This window comes from Sceloporus occidentalis, unplaced genomic scaffold (genome assembly GCF_023333645.1).
Source record: "Sceloporus occidentalis isolate IW3139 unplaced genomic scaffold, rSceOcc1.0.p SCAF_1, whole genome shotgun sequence".
In the NCBI taxonomy this organism is placed as follows: Eukaryota; Metazoa; Chordata; class Lepidosauria; order Squamata; family Phrynosomatidae; genus Sceloporus; species Sceloporus occidentalis.
Window position 1 is genome coordinate 33,220,504 of NW_028316981.1, and position 21,004 is coordinate 33,241,507.

At 41.6% G+C, this 21,004-nt stretch overlaps 1 protein-coding gene across 19 annotated transcripts in view; it reads right to left on the reverse strand.

The window, feature by feature from the left end:
• The window catches only part of LOC149321295 (membrane-associated guanylate kinase, WW and PDZ domain-containing protein 1), a 607,636-nt gene that overhangs the window by 273,836 nt on the left and 312,796 nt on the right, over positions 1-21,004 (reverse strand). For all 19 annotated transcript variants that reach the window (XM_089519146.1, XM_089519138.1, XM_089519129.1 and 16 more), the window contains exon 2: positions 12,884-13,000. In XM_089519146.1, the coding sequence (XP_089375272.1) occupies positions 12,884-13,000 (117 nt within the window). The remainder of the gene's footprint in view (positions 1-12,883; positions 13,001-21,004) is intronic.

The following is a 21,004-nucleotide window of genomic DNA, read 5'->3' on the forward strand; positions in this document are numbered from 1 at the left end:
AGGACTCGGTGCGCAGCTTGGGAGTACTCCTTGATTCGTCGCTCCAGCTGACTTCTCAGGTGGATGCGACGGTCAGGAGTGCCTGTTATCAGCTTCGGCTGATACGCCAGCTGCGTCCCTACCTGGACCGAAAGGACCTAGAATCTGTTGTACATGCTTTGGTAACCTCTCGATTGGATTTCTGCAACGCGCTCTACATGGGGCAACCCTTGTACCAAACTCGGAAGCTGCAATTGGTGCAGAACATGGCAGCCAGATTGGTCGCTGGTAGCTCCAGGTCGGACCATATAAAACCTATTTTAAAAGACCTTCACTGGCTGCCTATTCGCTTCCGAGCTCAATACAAGGTGTTGGTTTTGACCTATAAAGCCCTAAATGGCTTGGGCCCAGGGTACTTGGAGGACCGTCTCTCCCCATATAATCCACCCCGCACACTCAGAACATCCGGGACTAAATTGTTGGAGGTCCCTAAGTCTAACCTTACTCGGACCTCACAGAGGGCTTTTACTACTGCTGCCCCTTTACTTTGGAATAAGCTCCCTGCAGAGTTTCGCTCCGCCGCCTCATTAGCTGTTTCTAAAAAACAGCTGACAACATATCTATTCCGGCTGGCCTTCCCACCTTAATTTGTTTGTCTATTCTTCCTGCCCCCTTTTTTTCCCTTCTGACCCTGGACCGATGGAACTTTTTTGCATTTTTCTTCTGCCCCTGATATATGTATTTTCTTATTTTACTGTTTCCTGTTCCTGTTTTTTGTTTTTTGTAGTAATGGTTTTAATTGTTATACTGAATTTTTAATTTTGTATTGTAATGTTTTTATAAATTTTGTAAGCCGCCCTGATCATTTCCATGGAAGGGCGGGGTATAAATAAAATTTATTATTATTATTATTATCAGCACTCTCTGGCAGAGGAGGATAAATGTCTCACAAACACAACAGTTCCCATAATTCCTTAGTACTGAGCTAGGGCAGGTTAAGGGGTCTCAAACTGTATTATTTCTACAGTGGGTTTTGAACTACAGATGAGGGTTTTTTTGTAAATTAAAAAAGTTGTTACTTTATAATTTACTTTAGAAATACACACACAAATATAAAACCTACTGTTTCAGTCGAGAGAGACTCTACATCCAAAGCCCAGGGTTGGAATACACACACACACACACACACACACACACACACACACACAACCTTCTGTTTCAGTGGAGAGAGACTCTGCATCCAAAGCCACTTGGCAAATTGGATCAAGGGGGAAAGGCAGCAGGCTTCAGTGGGGAGAGACTCTTTGGGGAAGAGAGAAGAGAAGGCTCGATCCCCCCTCTCAGATCCCTGGGCATCCAGGCTCTCCTGTGTCTCCCCAGATTCCCTTGGGGAAAGAGAGAAGAGAAGGCTTGATCCTCCCCTCAGATCCCTGGGTGTCCAGGCTGTCCTGTGTCTTCCCATAGTTCCTCTGGAAAAGAGAGAAGAGAAGGCTCGATCCCCCCCTCAGATCCCTGGGCATCCAGGCTCTCCTGTGTCTTCCCATAGTTCCTCTGGGAAAGAGAGAAGGAGCCTCCATTCCCCCAAATCCCTTTGTCTGCCCCATTGCTCCCTGGGCTGTCTGGGGGGCGATCAAGCAGGCATGTACTGCAAAGCCCATCTGCTGCTCAGGTGCTCAGGCAGAAGCGAAAAAAGAAAAAATTGTTTAAAATGGTGTTCAATGGCTCTCCTCACACATCGGTCTATGAATGTGGAGCAGAGGGAAGGTTGCAATCCACTGGGGTAAAGGCTATGCGAATGGAAGAAAATGGTGCTGGCGATGCAGAAAGAGAACAAAGAGGGTGACACCCCCAGGCCAGCCCCTTGAGCGCTGCTCCTCCCATCTCCACGTTCCCGAATCAGACACCCTTGTCGTTCCCATTCAGATACCGCGAATCGGACCCAGGGAGCAAAAATAATCCGCTTTAAAACCTAGTGTTTTTTTAAACCAGTTTATAGGCATATAATCTGGATTATACAATAAAACCCGAATCAGATTAGAAACTGAATGGGAACGATTCCGGGGCAATGCGGATCAAATTTGGGGTTAAATGGAAACTATGCCCCCTTAATTCGCATCCTAATCCACATTTTAGGCCAGTGGGAACGCCACCTATGATTATGATGAGAGGTCTGCAAAGTATTCCTGCCTCCTTCCACATTGTGTGGCTGAACAACTGTTTAACACTACTACAACACAACCAAAAGACCATACCCTTCAATAGTCCTAATTTGGCAGAAACAGTCCCAATTGTTCCCCTGCTATCCCACTTTTCACCTGTCTTTAAAATGCCCCGCTTTTCCTCTCACCTTCCTCCTTTGTCCCCAGCTTAGTTTCATTGCTGTTAACTGATTTCAAGGAACAAAAATAGTTTCCACTCAATTGATTCAGCAGGCAGGAGAAAAGAGGGCAGAACCTTGACCTTGCATGTAGTTTCAAGCAAAAGTGAATTGTTCCTCCATCTCCTAACTTATCTGTTCTTCCTTATTAATAACTTTTGCAATCTTGACCCCATTCCAATGTTGCTTGGCCACATTTTTCCAGATTTCAACTATGAAACATTGGAGGGCATGCACCTGAATCTCCAAATAGCTAGCTGAGAGTTTTCCACTTTTTTCCACCTTCTCACTATGGGAACGATAAAGAAGGAGCAAAGCTTGGTAACGCACTGAAGTCCTCATCTCTCTCCAAATAACACTTCAGGCTAGGAAGCCAAGTATGTCACTAGGCAAACCACCTCAAGTCAGGGCATTTAATTCATTATAGGAGCAGGGGGAAATGGGAGAAATAGGCTCCTTTCTCCTAAAATAATCCCCATCCCTGGTTTAATGGAACAAACTAGGGCCTGTTACAGACTGCCAAAATAAAGCTGCTTCAGGTCTCTTTGGAGGTATGCTATTTAAATGATGCATGGGTCCTAAGAGTCCAGAGGTCGCGCCAAAGCCACACTCCATTCCTAAGCACTGGAGTGCAGCTTTGGTGCAGCTTCAGGATTCTTAGGATGCATGCATCATTTAAACAGCATACCTCCAAAGAGACCTGAAGCAGCTTTATTTTGGCAGTCTGTAACAGGCCTAGGATAATTAATTATGGTTTTGAGCTGGCTTGTTTCCTACACAATAGTTTCTATTAACCACAGCTGATTGAGATTTAGACATACCAATTAATTGTCATATGCTGAAAGTGAGAATATCTCCTCTCATCTTTAAAGTCATGTTGGAGAAGGAGAGGTGATGGGGAGTGTGTGTACCCAGAGACTAAAACATACTTGAGTATAGTGTTACATGCAAACCAAGCCAATATCCACCTGATCATTTTACAATATATGTCTCATTTTCAAGATGCATTAGCCTTTCAAGGACGCATTCCCACTTAAATAATAACAATTTTCACAATTCTCAGTTAAACAGATGTGTCTGCTCTTAAATCACTAATTAAGTGCAGCCTGGGACATTATGGTGCCTTTTAAAAGGCTATCAGAGTAAGGAACCCCCCCTTCTCCATTACACTCTGAAACAAATCTGCTCTGGCAACTTCCCAGCAATCTTGACTTCATAACTCAAAGCTGCAATTATTCAAGAAGGACAGTCTTTGATTATGGATATAGTCAGAGTGCTAGGACTTAAGCAGAGAGATTTATTTTCTCCTTTACAGAAGCAGAAGTGAAAATATTTGCTTTATGTGATAATTGATTTTTAGCACTTGCGTCACTCTCTTCCCCCCCCCCCCCCTTTCTTTCTCTGTCTGGCTCACTCTCGCACAATCAAAGATTAAACCTGGGTTTAAATCCCCATTTCAACCATGAAATTTATTTGCGTGAAACACTGGAGGTAAGTGCATGCACATCTTAAGGAGCTTGTAGATTTCCAAGGCTCATGACCATGAAGAAAACTTTAATGACCAAATTACTAAACTGCAGAAACAAAGGAAACAATATTAATACAAAGACAAGGAAAGCATATTAATGAATAAGTATATATAGGTCTTACAATCTAATATACAATCATATTAAATTCCGTGCATATGAAACTTGTTGTTGCTGTGTGCCTTTAAATCATATCTGACTTATAGTGACCATAAGGTGAACTTTTTGTGTGGGTTTTCTTGGCAAGATTTGTTCAGAAGGGGTTTGCCATTACCACCCTCCAAGGCTGCGAGAGTGTGACTTGTCCAAGGGCAACTCAAATTATGAACATCAAAGCCACTATAAGCCACAGAAGTGAAAATTCCAATGCATGTATTTACTGGGGGTGGGATTTTGAAAGCATGAACAAAAAAATAGGTGTAATCCAATTACCCCAATACACAGCTACAGACAAAAAAGTAAAAGGACATAATAGCAAGGGGGTTGGGGAGGAACACACAAAAGGCACATAGCTGATAAACAGGGCACCATGCTGCATAGAAAGGAGGACACTATTTATCATCTGTTGCTACTGTCTCATTATTCCCTCTTATATTTCTAAATTGCTGGTGAGCTCTAGCTCAGGTAAAAGCTTTGCCCTGCACAGTCAGCTATCCAGAGTAAAAACAAAACAAAAAGTAGAGTAAACATTCAGTGTTTCAACATTCTCTTGATGGCCCTGTATTGTCAAACTTTGTTTGAGAAAGCTACCATTATTTCCTGCCACTTTGAACTCATTTTTTCCCTAAAGGGGAGACCCCCCCCCCCATTCACACACACACAAAAACAACCTGCACAGGTCTTTAATAAACTTTATATTGTAAAGAGCTCTAATAAATCACAGCATTAAACTGCAATTTCTTCTCTCTTGCTTACTGCCTTTCATTCTTAATACTTTTCAGAACCACCTGAACACACACTACAGCAGGGTTTCCCAAACTTTTTGACTCACGGAGCCCTTGTTTCTATGGCGGAGCCCCAAAGAGGCCTACCCTATGTCTTACAAGTTAATAGTGTTTAGGAGTATTTGTAAAAATATATTCTTATTCTTTAATTTCATTCAATTTTTATTTCTTTCATTTTCCTGGAGTGGCTGTGGAGCACCTGGGAAGTGCACACTGAGCCCTAAGGGCCCCTTAGAGCACAGGTCGGGAACCCCTGCACTACAGATTCCTTGTAAGAAGGAGACAAAGAGGTTTACTGTAACCCTTTGCATTTCAGTCATTATGGTAGCAAAGTGAAGAGCACTACGAATTAATAAAGAAACAAAGATGCCTAAACCATCAACTTTCTTCCCACGCTATTTATTGGGAAGCTTCTTGGCAAATGATATAGAAAAAGCTTATGAGCTGCTGAACTGCAGAAAGGCTTCACTTTGACTTTGTTGTTTTCTTTTAATCTTAGGCCAATTTCAAGCAAGATCAGTTCTTTAATAATGTTGGCAAGCAGAAACAGAGATTTCTCTTTTCTTCATATATATACACGCAGTAGTTTGAAGAATGTATACTACAGTGATTCTCAAAGTATTCTGTACCACTCCACTGGGGGTAGTGGAAAGATGGAATGGCAAGAAAAGGGGGCTGTCAGTCAGTTGGTCACAATTTATTATGGTCCATAGACCCAAACTTTAGTCATTCAGGGGACTGGCAGGAGGACCTTCAGTCAAAGTACTGGGGTGCAAGAAAGGCAAGGAAAATGCCTTTAGAACCATGGTGGGGATGGGGGGTTGCATGAAGCCTCTCTTTTCAGAGTCCTTTAAAACCACCTTACAGCCTCATCGATCACTTTCTGTGGTTGTGTCTCCTGCTCTTTGCCTGCCTATGAGAACTAACTCCCACACCATCATTTTGGAACAGGCTGTCTAGCTGGAGCAAGGAGATATTAGCATGTGGCAGCAGAGGACAAGCAGCAGCCAAAAAGCAGCTTACCCATTTGGACCCTGCTTCGGCTTAGTGAGCTTTAGGCCAGGACTTGGCAGACAGGTTGGAGCTGCGCTGTTGCTCCTGCATTCTTTTGTAAGTCAAGCCAAGAGAAGAGGTAGCAGTAGAAATAACGTTTGGGGCAGGCAGTAACTTGAAGCTGTGTAGGGAAGGCATGTCTGGTTCAGTGAAAAAAGACTCAAGAGTCCTTCCTTGCTGGGGAGAAGCTTCTCCCTTTGCACCTGGTCACTTTGGGAACAGCACCTGAAAGGCCAGTTGAGCAGTGTGCCAGGCTTTGCCCCAAAGCAAGCATGGGAAAGGGCTTCTTAGTCGCCATTCAGACAGCTGATTACTGCTCCCAGGGTGACTAGGTGCAAAGGGAGCAGCAACCAAGCAGCTGAGTGAGCAATGACCAAGAAGCCTCTAGCCCACGCTGGCCTTGGCCAGCCAGCCAGCCAACAGGTAGACATCTACTACTTGTCTACATCTTCTTGTGCTACAACCTACAGAGGCTACACAGCAATCATGTCAGGGAAAAAGCATGTTTTGTTCAGTCCCATCCAACAAAAACTGCAACAACTATACAGTGCTGCCTAGCTGGCTTTGGACACTATCGAATTGTGGATAAGCAAGGACTGGTGTGCACCTCTGGACATAGTAACCTTGAAGGTTAAAAAAGGAAACATCTCAGTGGGTCATTATCCACACATATATTTCCTCTCCCTGCTTCAGGATTTTCTGGGTTCTAAAGCTTGATGTGAGCCCCAGATCTGGCTAAGTAAACCTAGAATCTTATCAGCATCACAAATTTGACTGACTGGTTGTCCAAATAATTCCACCAGCACTCCCGCCCCCCTTCTAGAAGGTAGGGAGAACAGATCCACTCTAGCTTTCTCTTTGACATCAACTCTTCTGTGCTCAGTCATCACCACCACCATTGACATTATCATCCATAATACAAAGGAGTATTTAACTAGGGAATCTTCACTGACACCCTTTATTTTCCAAGTATTTCAGGTGAATTTTGAGTCAACAAACCTCACTAATCAAAGCACCGCAAGAACACCTTGATCCAATGACTAGTTCCCAGTAGATTGTTTTGAGTCAGAAATAACTTTATGACACACACAATAAAAAACTGGATTTAGGTCCTAGAAAGTATTTCCTAGAAAAGAATTGTCTGGGCATCCCAAAAGACCTGAAAACAGCTGTTTGTTTTATTTTTTTAGGGGGGTGGGTTGGTTTTGGTTTTAGTTTAGGGACTGCTGTCAGTGACAAAACAACAACGATGAGGTGAATCTCATTATACATTACATCAAAGATTTGTATGCTAGAAATGTCCTTTCCCTCCCCATCCTTCTCTAGCATCTTGGAGAATAAGGCAGTAGAACTGTAGCTGGAGCCATCAGTGGCATTACAAAACAACCATCCCAGACCTGACATCATTTTTGTAGCTCAAAAACTACCTTTGTTGTTGTCTTTTAGTTCAATAACAACAATATCAGAACTTTCAAATAAACACATATTTTAGTCTGCTCATTTAGATTTTTTTTTAAACTCTAGTGTTGGTATGAGTTTTGTATAAATGTGTATGTATATCCATATTCATACATATATGTTTACGTATATGTAGGGTTTAAATACCCTAAACGGGCCACATCCTGTCTAATCTTGGAAACTATGCAGGGTCAGCTCTAGTTAGTATTTAGATGAGAGACCACCTACCACCAATCAATATTAGGTACAGCGCACCCGCGCCATATGCGAATATGCCTTACACGGCTTAAACCTTACGCAGAAGGTTAAGCCACTGGGTGATTAATGGTGCACGCGTCCATGGCGCACACACCGTGCCAAACGCAGAACCGCTCCCCATTGCAGCCAATGGGGTTTGAGCTAATTCATCTTTCCCCATACGCGAAGAGATCTGGAACGGATTCCTGCGTATGGTGAGGGCGAACTGTACTGTAGGCTAGATTTCAGAGGAAGGAACTGCTAAAAATCACCTCTGCAGATGCTGTGCCTGAGAAATTTATGGGACTCCCATAAGTTGACAGGCGACTTAAAGGCACATACACCTGAATATGTACAGTATGTAATAATAATAATAATAATAATAATAATAATAATAATAATATGTATTTGTATTTCAGCAGAGAATAAAAACAATACAATACAAAATACAATATTATCTAAAAATACAATTTGTAAAACAACAGCAGTATTACTACCAATCACTAAAAGGCCAAATTGTCGTCAATTTTTCCATGCTATTAAGTCAGAGTGGGAACATTCCATGAAATCAGCTATAAAAGGTCAGGTGGATAGGCCCGCTGGAAGAGATCCATCTTGAATGCCTTTTAAAGGCTTCTAAGGTGGTAATGAGACGGATCTCTTCCGGTAAGTTGTTCCATGATTTAGGGGCTGCGGCTGTAAACGCTTTATGGGAAGTTGTAGTTAGTCTAGTTTTTGTATGTTCCAATAGTTTCTTCCCTGATGTTCTAAGAGTGTGGGGCAGATTGTGTAGGGAGAGGCGGTCCCTGAAGTAACTCATGCCCAAGCCCTGTAGGGCTTTAAAGGTAATAACCAAGACTTTGTATTGTGCCCGGAATCTGATCGGCAGCCAATGAAGAGATCTTAAAATTGGAGTATTATGGTCAAATCTTGATTTGTTGGAGGTTTTTTTTTATGACAGATTTATTGCAAGTTGCCTTACCTCTAAGCTTGTTTGTTGTTGTTTAGTTTCATGTTTAATTATATGTCTTTACACTTGAGGATCTTACCTAGTTCCTCCACGGCTGCCTTTCCAAGTCTAATTTCTTAACTACAATTTCCATGATGGTTAATGACTAAGATATAGGAAATCGTTAAGACTAGCAAGGTGTTAATGAAAGCAAAAAGATCCTCCAGTTATCCACAGGACTGGCAGAGGAAAGGACCTAAGTCTTCATTTTATACAGAACAATAAGAAGAGGAGAAAATTTTATTGCAGAGTTTGTCTCGTCACTAGCTGAGATACGATGAGTTCATGTCTTTGATCTCTCCTGGGATGACTTGTCTCACACTTTGAGGATGTTTAATTTCCTGAATATTATAAATACATTTGGAAACATTCTGGAAGTGGTTTTAGAGAACAATTTACTTTAGTGGCTTTCCTCCGTCAAACATAGCTGATGGGGATGGCTGAGATTTTATGTGCTATCTGTACCATGCAGTTGTTTTTGTTGCTGTTTATGAAAAAAAATCTCACCATGTAATTTATCCATGGCACATTAATGCTTCCTATGTGCTGGCAAAATGCTACACAATCTTCAACAGCTTTAGCGAATTCCTGAGAGAGCACACTGTGATTAAATGTATCTTTGCTTACATTAATGGATAAGGATGCTGTAAAAACGCTTGGTTTTGATAAGCTGCTTAGAAAGCTAGGAGAAATTGGGTGAAATAATTAACTAACTTGGCTAGGATATAGAACGATGGATATGTATACCTTTGCTGTTTATGCAGCAGTACTTGCCTCCATCAAGAAAGGGAATTTACAACTGAAGAAAGAACAAGGGTGCATCTGTAGAAATAATGCAGTTTACCATCACTTTAACTGCTGTAGTTCCATCCTATACACAGATTTTTTATACACAGATTCAAGCACCCATGGTTTGAAAATGTTCAAAAAAGTATAAATTTGCAATATCAAACCTTGATTTTCCAATTTTTTAAGAGATATCATTTTGCTATGTCATTATATTTAATGGGACTTTAATAGACTTGAGCATCCATTGTTATCCACAGGGGATCTTGGAACCAAACTGCAGCATATAACAATGGTCCACTATAGTTTTACAAGGTCTTAGCCTTCTCTGCCAAAGAATGCTGGTGTCTCCCTAAACTACAAGTCCCAGGATTCTGTAGGATCCATCGCAGTTAAAGTGGTGTCATAAGTTTCATAAGCAGGGTAACGTTGGAGCACCATGTGAGGAAGGGGAGGGAGCTTTCTAAGGCAGCTCATTACTGGATCTCTCTAAGCCATGAGTGGCAATTCTGTGGTCCTCCAGATGTTCTTGAACTACAACTCTCAGCAGCCCTAGGCCAATGTAGCCAATGATAAGAAATTGTAGTAACTGCAGTTTAACATCAGCTAGAGCAGTGATTCCAAAACTTTGGTCCTCCAAGTGTCTGGGACTTCAGCTCCCAGAAGCATTAGAAAGCATGACCAACAGTTAGGAATTCTGAAAGCTAAAGTCCAAAGATCCCAAAGTTTGGGAACTGCTGATCTAGAGGACCACACAGTACCCACTTTGGCTCTGAGTAGAGCAGTGGAGAATTATGCTTGCAGATGTCTCATCCAAAAGGTTGGCATGAGTCAGGGCCAACGTGAGGGCAGTTAACAACAACAACAATGTCAGAGCAGACAAACAGAAACATTGCTCTCATCCATACCTAAAGGAAGCCAATTTCTTTCTTGCAACAACCTCCACTCCACAAAAGCAAAACTACAGTACAATGCTGCTTGCTGCTATCTTACTCCAGTCTTCAGTGTTTATTCTGTATATTGAGGTTCCCTTCCAGTATCATAGATACTGGGAGGGGAATTATTTACAGATGTACTGGGTGAGCTGCCAATTGCTCTAAGAAAACTTGCATAGTGATAATCTACTCACTGTCCATAGTACAGTGGGGCCTTGGTATGCATTGGGGTGTGGTTCCAGGAACCCTGTGTATACCAAAATCTGTGGTTCCTCAAGTCCTATTATATACAATAAGAGGTGCCCCTTATATTAAATAGCAAAATCAACGTTTGCTTTTTGGTGGAATATGTGTGTGTGTGTGTGTTCAAGCTATAGAAGGTGGAATCCATGGATATGGGAGGCTGACAGTACTGATTTTGTTGTGCCGGCACAATAAGCATCTCAACTATTTAGCCGTGCTCTGCAAGGATTTCAAAGGAATCATGCTAGACCTAGAGGAAAAGCACCTGTTTTACATATTCTGGGCCATTAATCATCAGTTCAGCCTTTCTTTAGGTTACAGCAATAACAATCAGCTTGCAGTTCTGCTCAGTGCAAGTGACCTTGTGAGCCTTTAACATGTTTACCATATAATCAGCAGGGAATTCCATTTTCAAAATATAAGACTTCATAATCCATTAGCAATAGAGATTGGCCCAGAGCACTGGATTTTCTGGTCACGTGTATCAAGGAACAAAAAAAAAATATTAGTATGCAGCCAGATTAATCTTCAGCTTTGGGTAAAAAACAAACATACTCTCCCTCTCACAACCTCTCACCATGTCCAAACAGCTATACATATAGTAGCTTCATTCACTTTCAAGCGAGTGTATCTTTATTATATGCAAAACCTGTAGGAAAGCTTGCTTGCAGAAAACACAAGGTGGGGATGAAAGAATGCTGTTCAACAAACAGCTCAGTGAAGGTAGTATTGCATAACTGGTAGCTCTCTTTTGCAGGTTTCTCTGTAGGTTACATAACTCAGGCAGAAATACATATACTCATATTAATGGGAGAACAGAAACAGCTCTCATTCAGCGTCACAACTCTGATAAATAAATTAAATAAAATAGCAAAACTAATTCTCTTCCCTTGCGCACGCGCATACACGCACACACACACCTAGACAAATCCAATTCTATAATCAAGGCCTTTGGTGAGATTAAAAACCAAGCAAAGTAGTTTAGTTCATAGTCAAGTCCAATAAATCAAAGAAAAGAAACAAGTCTGATGCATTTCAGAACGTAACCTTGGCAACACAGAAAAAAATGCTCCAACAGAACTTAGGCTCATTTGCCTTATTCGTCATTTCTGAAACTCGGATTTTAAAAAGGGAGACGACGATGTATACAGTAAAGTCAGCAGCAAGACACAACAGAGTTCCAAAGGCAGTTTTTTCAGCACATGCCCACATTTTATAGCAGCTCCAATATTTGGTATTTATAGGGATGGAAGGCCTGGCAAATGAAAATAATTTATATGTATAGCCCACATTCCTTAAAGGCTAAAAAGGAAGGCAATACATTGGGGTTTGGGCAAAAGACAATAAAATAAACAGTTAAAAATAAGGGGTTTTTTTAATATATTGCTACTATTATTCCAGCTCCATAAAGGTTTTCTGAAAGAAGGATTTACAAAAGAGTTAATTTGTACATCCTTCTACGTTGTAAGGATGCTGTATTTTCTTTACATCTTATGTCAGGGTCCACACCAAGGGCCTCAGTTCAAATTCAAGAATGGCACTGGTCACAAGGGAAGAAGTAGCTCAGAGACAGAATTTTCAAAGTGCGTCTGGAAGACCAGATTTTTTTTTATTAAGTTACCTTTATTAGCCCACAGTCACTCTGAAGACAAGAAGCTGCCCAACAGCAATCTAAGTAATGGGTTTATCTACTCCAGCAGGGACGTAGCCAAGGGGGGGGGGGGATCTTGGGGTCCGGACCCCCCCCCTTCCATTAGAAAAATGAATGCTGTGTGCTGCTGCGTTGCTGCACCCAAGCCCCATTATAATGGTGGCACTTAGTCTGGACCCCCCCCCCCTTCCTGAAATCCTGGCTACGTCCCTGACTCCAGCATCAGTTACAGGGGCTGTTGCAGTCTTCTAAGGCTGAAATTGGAAATTCACCCACCAGATTTTTTACTCACTTTTGCTCCCTCCACCTCCCTGCACAACCAGTGTGGAGGGATTATAGGTGTTGTGCACCACCTAAGGAGCACAGATGGTCAACCTTCTTCTAAAGTGTCAGGCAGAAATCTTTACTACCGCTTCCTGCTTGATCTTCCAAACTGGTGATGTCAGTGAATGAATGACAGCTCTTCCAGCTCACTATGGCCCATTAGTTTCTTAGCCATTACACTCTCAAAAACTACAGACAACACACATCCAATGTTTTCTCAGCTGCAACTGGAATTATCTCCATGGTATCAAAACCATATATCCATACAGTGGCCTCACCAGCTGACATTAAAATGTTACCACTGAAGAAGGCATGAGTTTTATTATATCAAATCCACTAGGTGAGTTGTTAATTTACTTACAAGGCACAGCATGGCGATAAAGGTTATCTCTAATAGTCTGTTGCAGCTCGTGATCTGGAGATCCTTTCTGAAACCTCTGGTTGAGATAATGTCTCAGATCTTTGTTCAGACGACTTCCTGCAGGAAATAAAGAAATCACAGTTGAGTATGAAAGGGATTAACATTTCCAGCCCTGGCACACACTAGACTTGCAATTTGAAGCTCTTCTGAATTATGGTGCACTGCTTTTATGCATTTCAACTGTAAATGGCTTATTACCAAAAATAACTTGCTGCAAACGTGTTATCTCTCTGGCTTTATAACTCATCTCTCTTCCTGCTGGTATTTAAAGAGATATTATTTCTCACTATTACTACATCACTTTTTTCCTTCCATGAAGAGAAAGGGCATAGATGAGATTAAGAAAGAAAAAAAATATTTAAAAGGAAGGCATTTCTTCTTCTGCATGTCCCTAGAGAACAAGCTGAGCAGAAGACAATACTGAATATGAATCCAACAGGCTTCAGAAATAAACAAACATTGGGCCTCTGCATTTATCACCACTACCAAGACCAATTTGCTTCTATTTATTCAAAGCAGAGTTCACAGGTGTGCTCAAAATGAGCAACTCAATTTACTGTCCAGGATCTTGAACAAGGATCAGACTGGGGTTTAATGATTTCTAGTCAGTAAAAGCCAAAACTATTATGCTAGAATTCCCTGTCTAGATCTCTGATTTAAACAAACCAGGTATACAACGAACACCAAAGCCAGTGCACAAGAAGGGCACTCGATAGAAGGAGATGGAGGAGACATGGGCCTGATGAATCCTGGCTTATGTCCAAACTTTTATAGGGAGCTGAAATTCCACCACTTCCAATGAAAGTTTAAATAGATGCAGGCAAAAGAACAGGACTTCCTTCCTGGCTAGTGGCTACAGATTTTCAGCAATACCATACCAGTTAATTAATATGAAACAGACTGAATATATTAAGGGTAGCTAAAGACAAAAACACACACTTTCTTCTTTAAAGCTTCAAATATCTCACTTTTTCTAGAAACCAAGCAGGATTTTTATAGATTTAAGTCAAATTTACTACACAGTAATGAAATGTTTGTACAAATATGTGAAATAATAGCTTGAACGTTATAGACAGAACTCAGCGAATACTACAAGAACTCAACAGTGATGGGGCGAGGGGAGGGGGGGCTTCTATAAGCAACCAGGAGGAATGGCCCATGGTCTTACATGTCACTAATGCACATAGCATGGGAAATGAACAACATGAACTTGAACACTGTATACAAAAAAGCAAACAGTAAGAGCTGTTTGACAGTGGAATACGCTGCCTCAGAGAGTGGTGGGGTCTCCTTTTTCAGAGGTTTTTAAACAGAGGCTGGGTGGCCATCTGCCAGGAGTGCTTTGTGTATTCCTGCATGGCAGGGGGTTGGACTGGATGGTCCTTGAGGTTTCTCCCAACTATGATTATATGAAATATTAAAGGAGAATATTATGCAGCATCAGCAGACAAGATTTATGTGGAATATAAATCATGTATGGCTTCTTCTTCGTTCATAATCATATACTTCAATAAATGTACTCATTAGTTATTTGGTCACAGACCAGCAGGGACTTAATGTGCTGTACTTAAAATGTGAATTTGAAACAGTTAATTAAAAAATAATAATCAAGAATCTTCTAAGGTTTTCTATAGGAACAGTTCTCCATCGGAGACTTCCAGGATTAATCACTGCTCTGGGATTTGAGAAAGAACCATTTTTATTAGTTCTGCTGAAACCCTACTAATTAGCTCCTAGCAGGGCAGGAGATCAACCTACGTGCTTTTTTTTAACTTCAAAAGGAACCAACAGTTCTCTTTGTCCCACCCTCATCTATACTCTCCAAAGTTCCAGACGTACCCAAAACTGATTCTCCAGGTATGTGAAGAGATTAAAGTGTAATGCAATTATTCTAATAAAACAAACTCAGGCGGGTTATAGACCGCCCATTTGGGGCGGGCTGCACCCGCCCCTTTCCCCGGGGTATCAGGGCCTCAGCGGCCAGAACGGCAGCCACTGAGGCCCCGATCCACCGCTTTTCAGGCTGCGGGGAAGCAGCAAAAAGCCGCTTCCCCGCAGCCTGAAAAGGGGTGTCCCTGGGGCTTCAAGCCCCAAGGACACCCCGCGGCGGCAGGGAGAAAGAGAAAGGGGCCACTTGGCCCCTTTCTCCATTGCTTCGCTGGGCCCTAGGCGCCCTGGCGCAGAGTGAGGACGTCACGTTTGCGCCGCCCAGTGTAGAGGCGGCGTGGCCGTGACGTCCTCATGACGGCGGCCGTCTGGAACGGCCGCCGTCATTTTTTACGCGCATAGCACCGCACCTCCCTAACCCTAGCTCTGCGCATACTTTCATGGCGGTTTGTAACCCGCCTCAGAGAGGGCAGATGATACCCTCCAAAATCCCACTTTCACCCCCTTTCAATGTAACAGTGCATTCACCAACAGTTCCACAGAGAAAATAAGTGCATTTGAACATGATTACACTCTTTAAATACCTCAAGAGGCTGTCACAGAGAGGAGGGGGCAGGTTTGCTCTCTGCTGCCCCAAAGGGTAGGATCAGGCCTAATGGTTTTAAATTACAGGAAGGTAGATTTCAAATGGGCATTAGAAGGAATTTCTTGACTGAGCTGGAATCAATTTCCTAGAGCTGTTGTGGGCTGCATCCACATTGCAGATGTAATCCGGTTTCATACAGATTTAAGTGTGCTAGCTCACGGCTATGAAATTCTGGGAATTGGAGTTTGTTGTGGGGCGCTCGCTCCGCTCCTGGCCCCACAACAAACTCCAGTTTCCTGAATTCCATAGCCTTGAGCCAGCACACCTAAAGTGATCTGAAACCGGATTATATCTGCAATGTAGACGCAGCCGTGGTCTCTTCCTTTGGATGTCTTCAAGAAGGGGCCATGGGGGATGCTCTAGTTGGATTTCCTGCACCAAGTGGGAGGTTGGTCCATGATGCAACCTCTATTTCTATGATAATATATTTTTTGTTCCACTAAAAGGCGTTTACATGCAGGCAGAAGTACCTGAGAATTACCTTTCAGGAAAGGGGTCCTATCCAGATAATGGTGGTGTGTTCATGATGTAAATATATAGGTAAAACAGACTGGGTGAATCTGGAAGTGTATTATATAGAAAACAAAATCAGGGATAGCAGAACTGAAAGGAAATTATGATTAACCTTTAGGAAGAACTACCTGATGTTAAGAGCTGTTCAACAGTGGAACAGACTTCCTGGAAAGATGGCTGATCATCTTTTTCAGGTAGGTCTTTAAAGAGTGTTCGGGTGGTCACCTCTCAGGCAGCTGTTTAGCTTGGAAAATAAAAGACTAAGTGGTCACATTCTGAAGGAATGCAATATAGAAGACAGAAATAGCTTGTTTTCTGCTGCTCCAGAGTTAGTCTTCAGGTAGGACTATATCAACCAACCTGCCATCCCGCTGTAGTTGTGTTAGTTTAAGGCAATGGAAACATTGGTTTGAGAACATTATCACACTTCTCTTCAATAGTGCAAAGGTATCACCTTGGCGATCTCTGGTCCCGTGCTGTGTTTACCGCCCCGTAACCCCATCTTCCTATCCTATGCCCTACCTAGAATACATTTTGGTTTTTATTATTTTTATTTTATAACTCCATTGGCAATGTGATAAAAATAAATTTTCAAAAAAGAAAAAAAAAACATAAAATGCAAAGAAAACAGCCTGCTAGGAAATAGCAAGCAGGAGATGGAAGATGGAGAGAGGAGAAGAACTGCACCCACTGATCCCCCATTACTGCCGGTATTGGAACTGCAGTGGAAGAGACATAGCACACCACAGGCAGAGGTAGAAAGGAGATATTAGGAGCCATTGAAGGGTTTTTTCCCATCAATGAGAAAGCTCTACCAACAACTGAAATTTAAAACAGCTACACAAGACACAAAACATCATGCAATAAGTACCAGCCGAACATACATTTATTTATTTATTTCATTTGTATGCTGCCTTTCTGCTAGAAGAGACCCAAGGTGGCTCACAGGTAAAAAGCATATAAAAATTTACAATTAAAACATAAAACATTTATAGTCATCTAAAAACCATATAAAACCACATAAAAATACACAAAAGCTAAAAGGCATGACCAACATCCATGCCCCACACAAAAAACACCCTAGCATGATTATACATTGCAATGCCTTCTTAAAGAAAAATGTCTTAGCTTACCTACAAAAGGCAAGCAGGGAGGGGGCCTGCCTAGCCTCCCATGGAAGGGAGCTTCAGAAGGTGGGAATAGCCACCAAAAAGGGCCTCTCTCATGTCCTCACCAACTGAGCCTGTGATGGTGGTGGGGCCAAGAGAAAGGCTTCTCCTGAAGATCTTAGGACTGTAGCAGGTTCGTATGGGGAGATACAGTCTCTCAAATGGTCTGGACCTAAACTGTGTAGGACTTTATAGGTCATGACCAGAACTTTGAATTGTGCCTGGAAACGAACAGGACACTAGTATGCTGTTGAAATTCCACTTTACTAGCCTTATGTAATCAAGTCTTAAAATATTAATCAGTAGATTCAAATTACAAGAAAAGAGATTCAGCCTAAACATTAGGAAGAACTTCTTGACTGTAAGAGCTGTTCAACATTAGAATGGACTGCCTCAGGGAGTGGAAGACTCTCCTTCTTATGAAATGTTTAAACAAAGGTTGGATGAGTATATTTTGGGACAGCTTTGGTTGTGTATTCTGGCATTGCAGGGGGTTGGAGTAGATAGATCTTGTAGTCCCCTCCAACACTAAGATTCCATGATTCTATCATTCTCTCATGAATGCTATGGATTCCTGCACCTCCAGGGAGTTGGACTAGATGCCCCTTAGTGATCCCTTGCATGTCTGTGATTCTCTATGATAATTATTTATTATTCATGGATATACAGGAGTGATCATAAATGGCTATGGGATGCCCTTAAAGACATGAGAGTGCCAACACATCTGATCGTTCTGATGAAGAATCTGTACTTAGGGCAAGAGGCTACTGTCAGAACTGAAGATGGAGAAACAAAATGGTTCCCAATTGGCGAAGGGGTCAGGCAAAGCTGCATCCTTTCACTCTATCTGTTCAACTTCTATGCAGAACACATTATACAAAAAGCAGGATTGGACATGGAAGAAGGAGGAGTGAAAATAGGAAGAACGAATATCAACAATCTAATATATGCAGATGACACCATACTATTAGCAGAAAACATCAAAGACCTAGAGCAACTACAGTGAGCCCGTGCCATACGTGGGCTTCTCTTCTGCAGCTTTCAGCATATGCTGAAGTCCCGATGCAATGTCAATAATGATGTATGCGCCTATGGCGCACACACCACACCACGTGCACATGCCCTATTGTTTTCAATGGGATCCGAGCATATGTGATTTTCCCCTTATGCCGGCGGGGGGGGGGGGGGGGGGGCGGGGGGGGGGCAGAACGGATCCCCCACGTAAGGGAAGGGAGGACTGTACTAAGGAAGATCAATGAAGAAAGTGCAAAAGCAGGCTTATTGTTGAACACAAAGAAAATAAAAATAATAACTATATACGAATTCAACGTAGACAATGGGGAAATAGAAATAGTAAAAGAGTTCTGACATGTAGGATCAAACATTGATTGGAGCGGGGACTACAGTTGAGAAATCATAAGAAGACTAAGAATGGGGAGGACAACTACTACAACTACAACTACAAACGATCCTAAAATGTATATCCTAAGATATACAACTGAGTAGAAAAGTTAGAATTGTACAAGCCACTGTATTCCCTATTAGCATGTATGGATTAGCAGTTATGAATTTACAGGACCTAAGCAGAACAGTGGAGGTCAGGGAGTTTTGGAGAAGTCTCATCCATATCTTGCTATTATCCTCATGGGTTGAGATCGACTTGAGGGTGGATAACAAGAACAACAAATTACAAAGAAGGAATCCCTATCCAACAGCATCCCTAGACTGTCAATTGACCTGCTGGAGGATATTTGACAGCTGAATATGCTGTCCAAATTTAAAACAGTACTGAAGGCCAGTCTCTTCCAACAGGTCTATCCAGGCAATTTTTAAATGTAAATTTAAATGATGAGTTTTAAATGTGCACTGTTTTTAACTTTGTATGTTTTATTTGTCCTTTTAAATTGTTGCATCTTTTAATCAATGAGTTTTAATTGATTTTGTTCATTGTTAATTTGTTGTTGTTCACTACCTTGAGCTATGATGAGAGGCAAATAAGAAATAATAATAATAATAATAATAATAATAATAATAATAATAATATGCAAAGGGCATCATTTTTATAGAAAGGTTAGACAAGTTGCTGATAATACTGCATTGTCATTGAGATATGCTAAGTAAACAAACTTGACAAATACCATTGATCAGTAGAGGAAAGAATGTGACACTACACCTATCAAGCAGTCAGTGGATAAACAAATGGAAATCATGTGTTAGCAGATCACATTGTCAGCAAATTCTGGAATCAATGTTAACAAATGCAAGGATAACAGAAAAACCAGAGAAAAATAGCAGCGTTAGAAGAAGTGTATCGTTTCAATTCTGACTGCAGTTTCTGCACATATGAAAATACTATACTTCCAAACTCAGTCTTCCTATGAAGATGCCAAAGTAAGTCAAATCTATAAAATCTTCTTGACCCGCATTTTAGATACAAGACCACAAAAACTCAAGGGATCTTGGTCCAAATAAACACTGGTGACTGGGGCTGTAGAAGTACAATATTTCTTCCCATGTTGCCTGTTTTAGGATAAGGCAGGCTGAAGATCAATTGCTATGTCTTGAACATTCCCAGTCATTGCTGCGGGTGTCTGCAGCTTTCTCCAGCCTCCTTTCATTTATCCTCTGCAGCAAGCATAGATAATCAGGGTCATAAACTATACTTGTGAAGAAGGAGAAAACTGTTTGTGCAGGGATAGGTCAAGGCCAGCCTACAATGGTCTGTGACCTACATTAGGGCTTTACAGATAGATAATGCTCACTACTTGTCCACCCCCTTCTTCTCCTGGATAAACGAACAGTATCCACTGCTTCTCTGAAAAGTAAATTGCACTGTTTCCAAGAGCTGGCTTTGCATAGTAAAGCTGAATTTTTCCAGTGTGATTCTTATCAAAGGAAAGAGCTGCCATTTGAAGGTCTCAGGACATTTTCCATGGAGCATTAATGCACTGCTTGCATCAGAAAGACACCGATCCACACCTTCTTTAACACGCTGTCTCATTTTCACCAACACTACCCCTGAATGAAAGTTTTAAGGCACAGCTGATAGATATGAAAAGAAGAACAATTCTAGGCCCAGCCATCATCAGCTGAGAAGGATAAAGCTGAATGCTCTATTGTTGTTGTGTGCCAGCACTCAGTGGGTTTCCATGGCTGAGCAGGAATTTGAACCCTGGCCTCCAGATCATAGTTCAATGTTCAAACTACTACAGCATGTTGGCTATCTGAATGCTCTATTTCTTGACAAAATCTTCTTAAAAATCAGTGATCTTTGGAGGGCAGAAGGAACAAAGATCTTACAACATGACAGTCTCTTTTTAAACCAAGTAGTGGTAGTTCTAAACAGCATTTTGGTTTATGAAAATGCTATAACTCCAGATATTAGATACTTCAAGTGCTGCATAGGTGCCCTGATTGAAACAAAAGATAAGCTTGGGGCCACATGTGGGAACTCTGTATCTATTTTAAGTACCTTTGACAAATCATTCCTCCCCTCCATCACTGTTGTAAAATGTAAGCTCTTTTTTAGAGAGAGTGATGGAGCACATAGGAAGAGGAAGCATTCCAACAAGTCAAAGCCATTTAAGGCTTTATATCTGAAGTGGTCAGTCTGTCCCCTGGCTTAAGGCTTCATTCAGACTTCAGTCAGATTTTCTGGCCCCATCTAAGGGCCTTTCATACTAGAAAACTGTACAGTGGACCCTTGTTATACGCTGGTGTTTGGTTCCAAGATACCCCGTGTATAACAAAATCCGTGTATGCTCAAGTCCCATTAAATATAATGGCAGAGCAAAATGGTGTCCCTTATAAAAAATGGAAAATCAAGGTTTGATACTTGAAATTTAT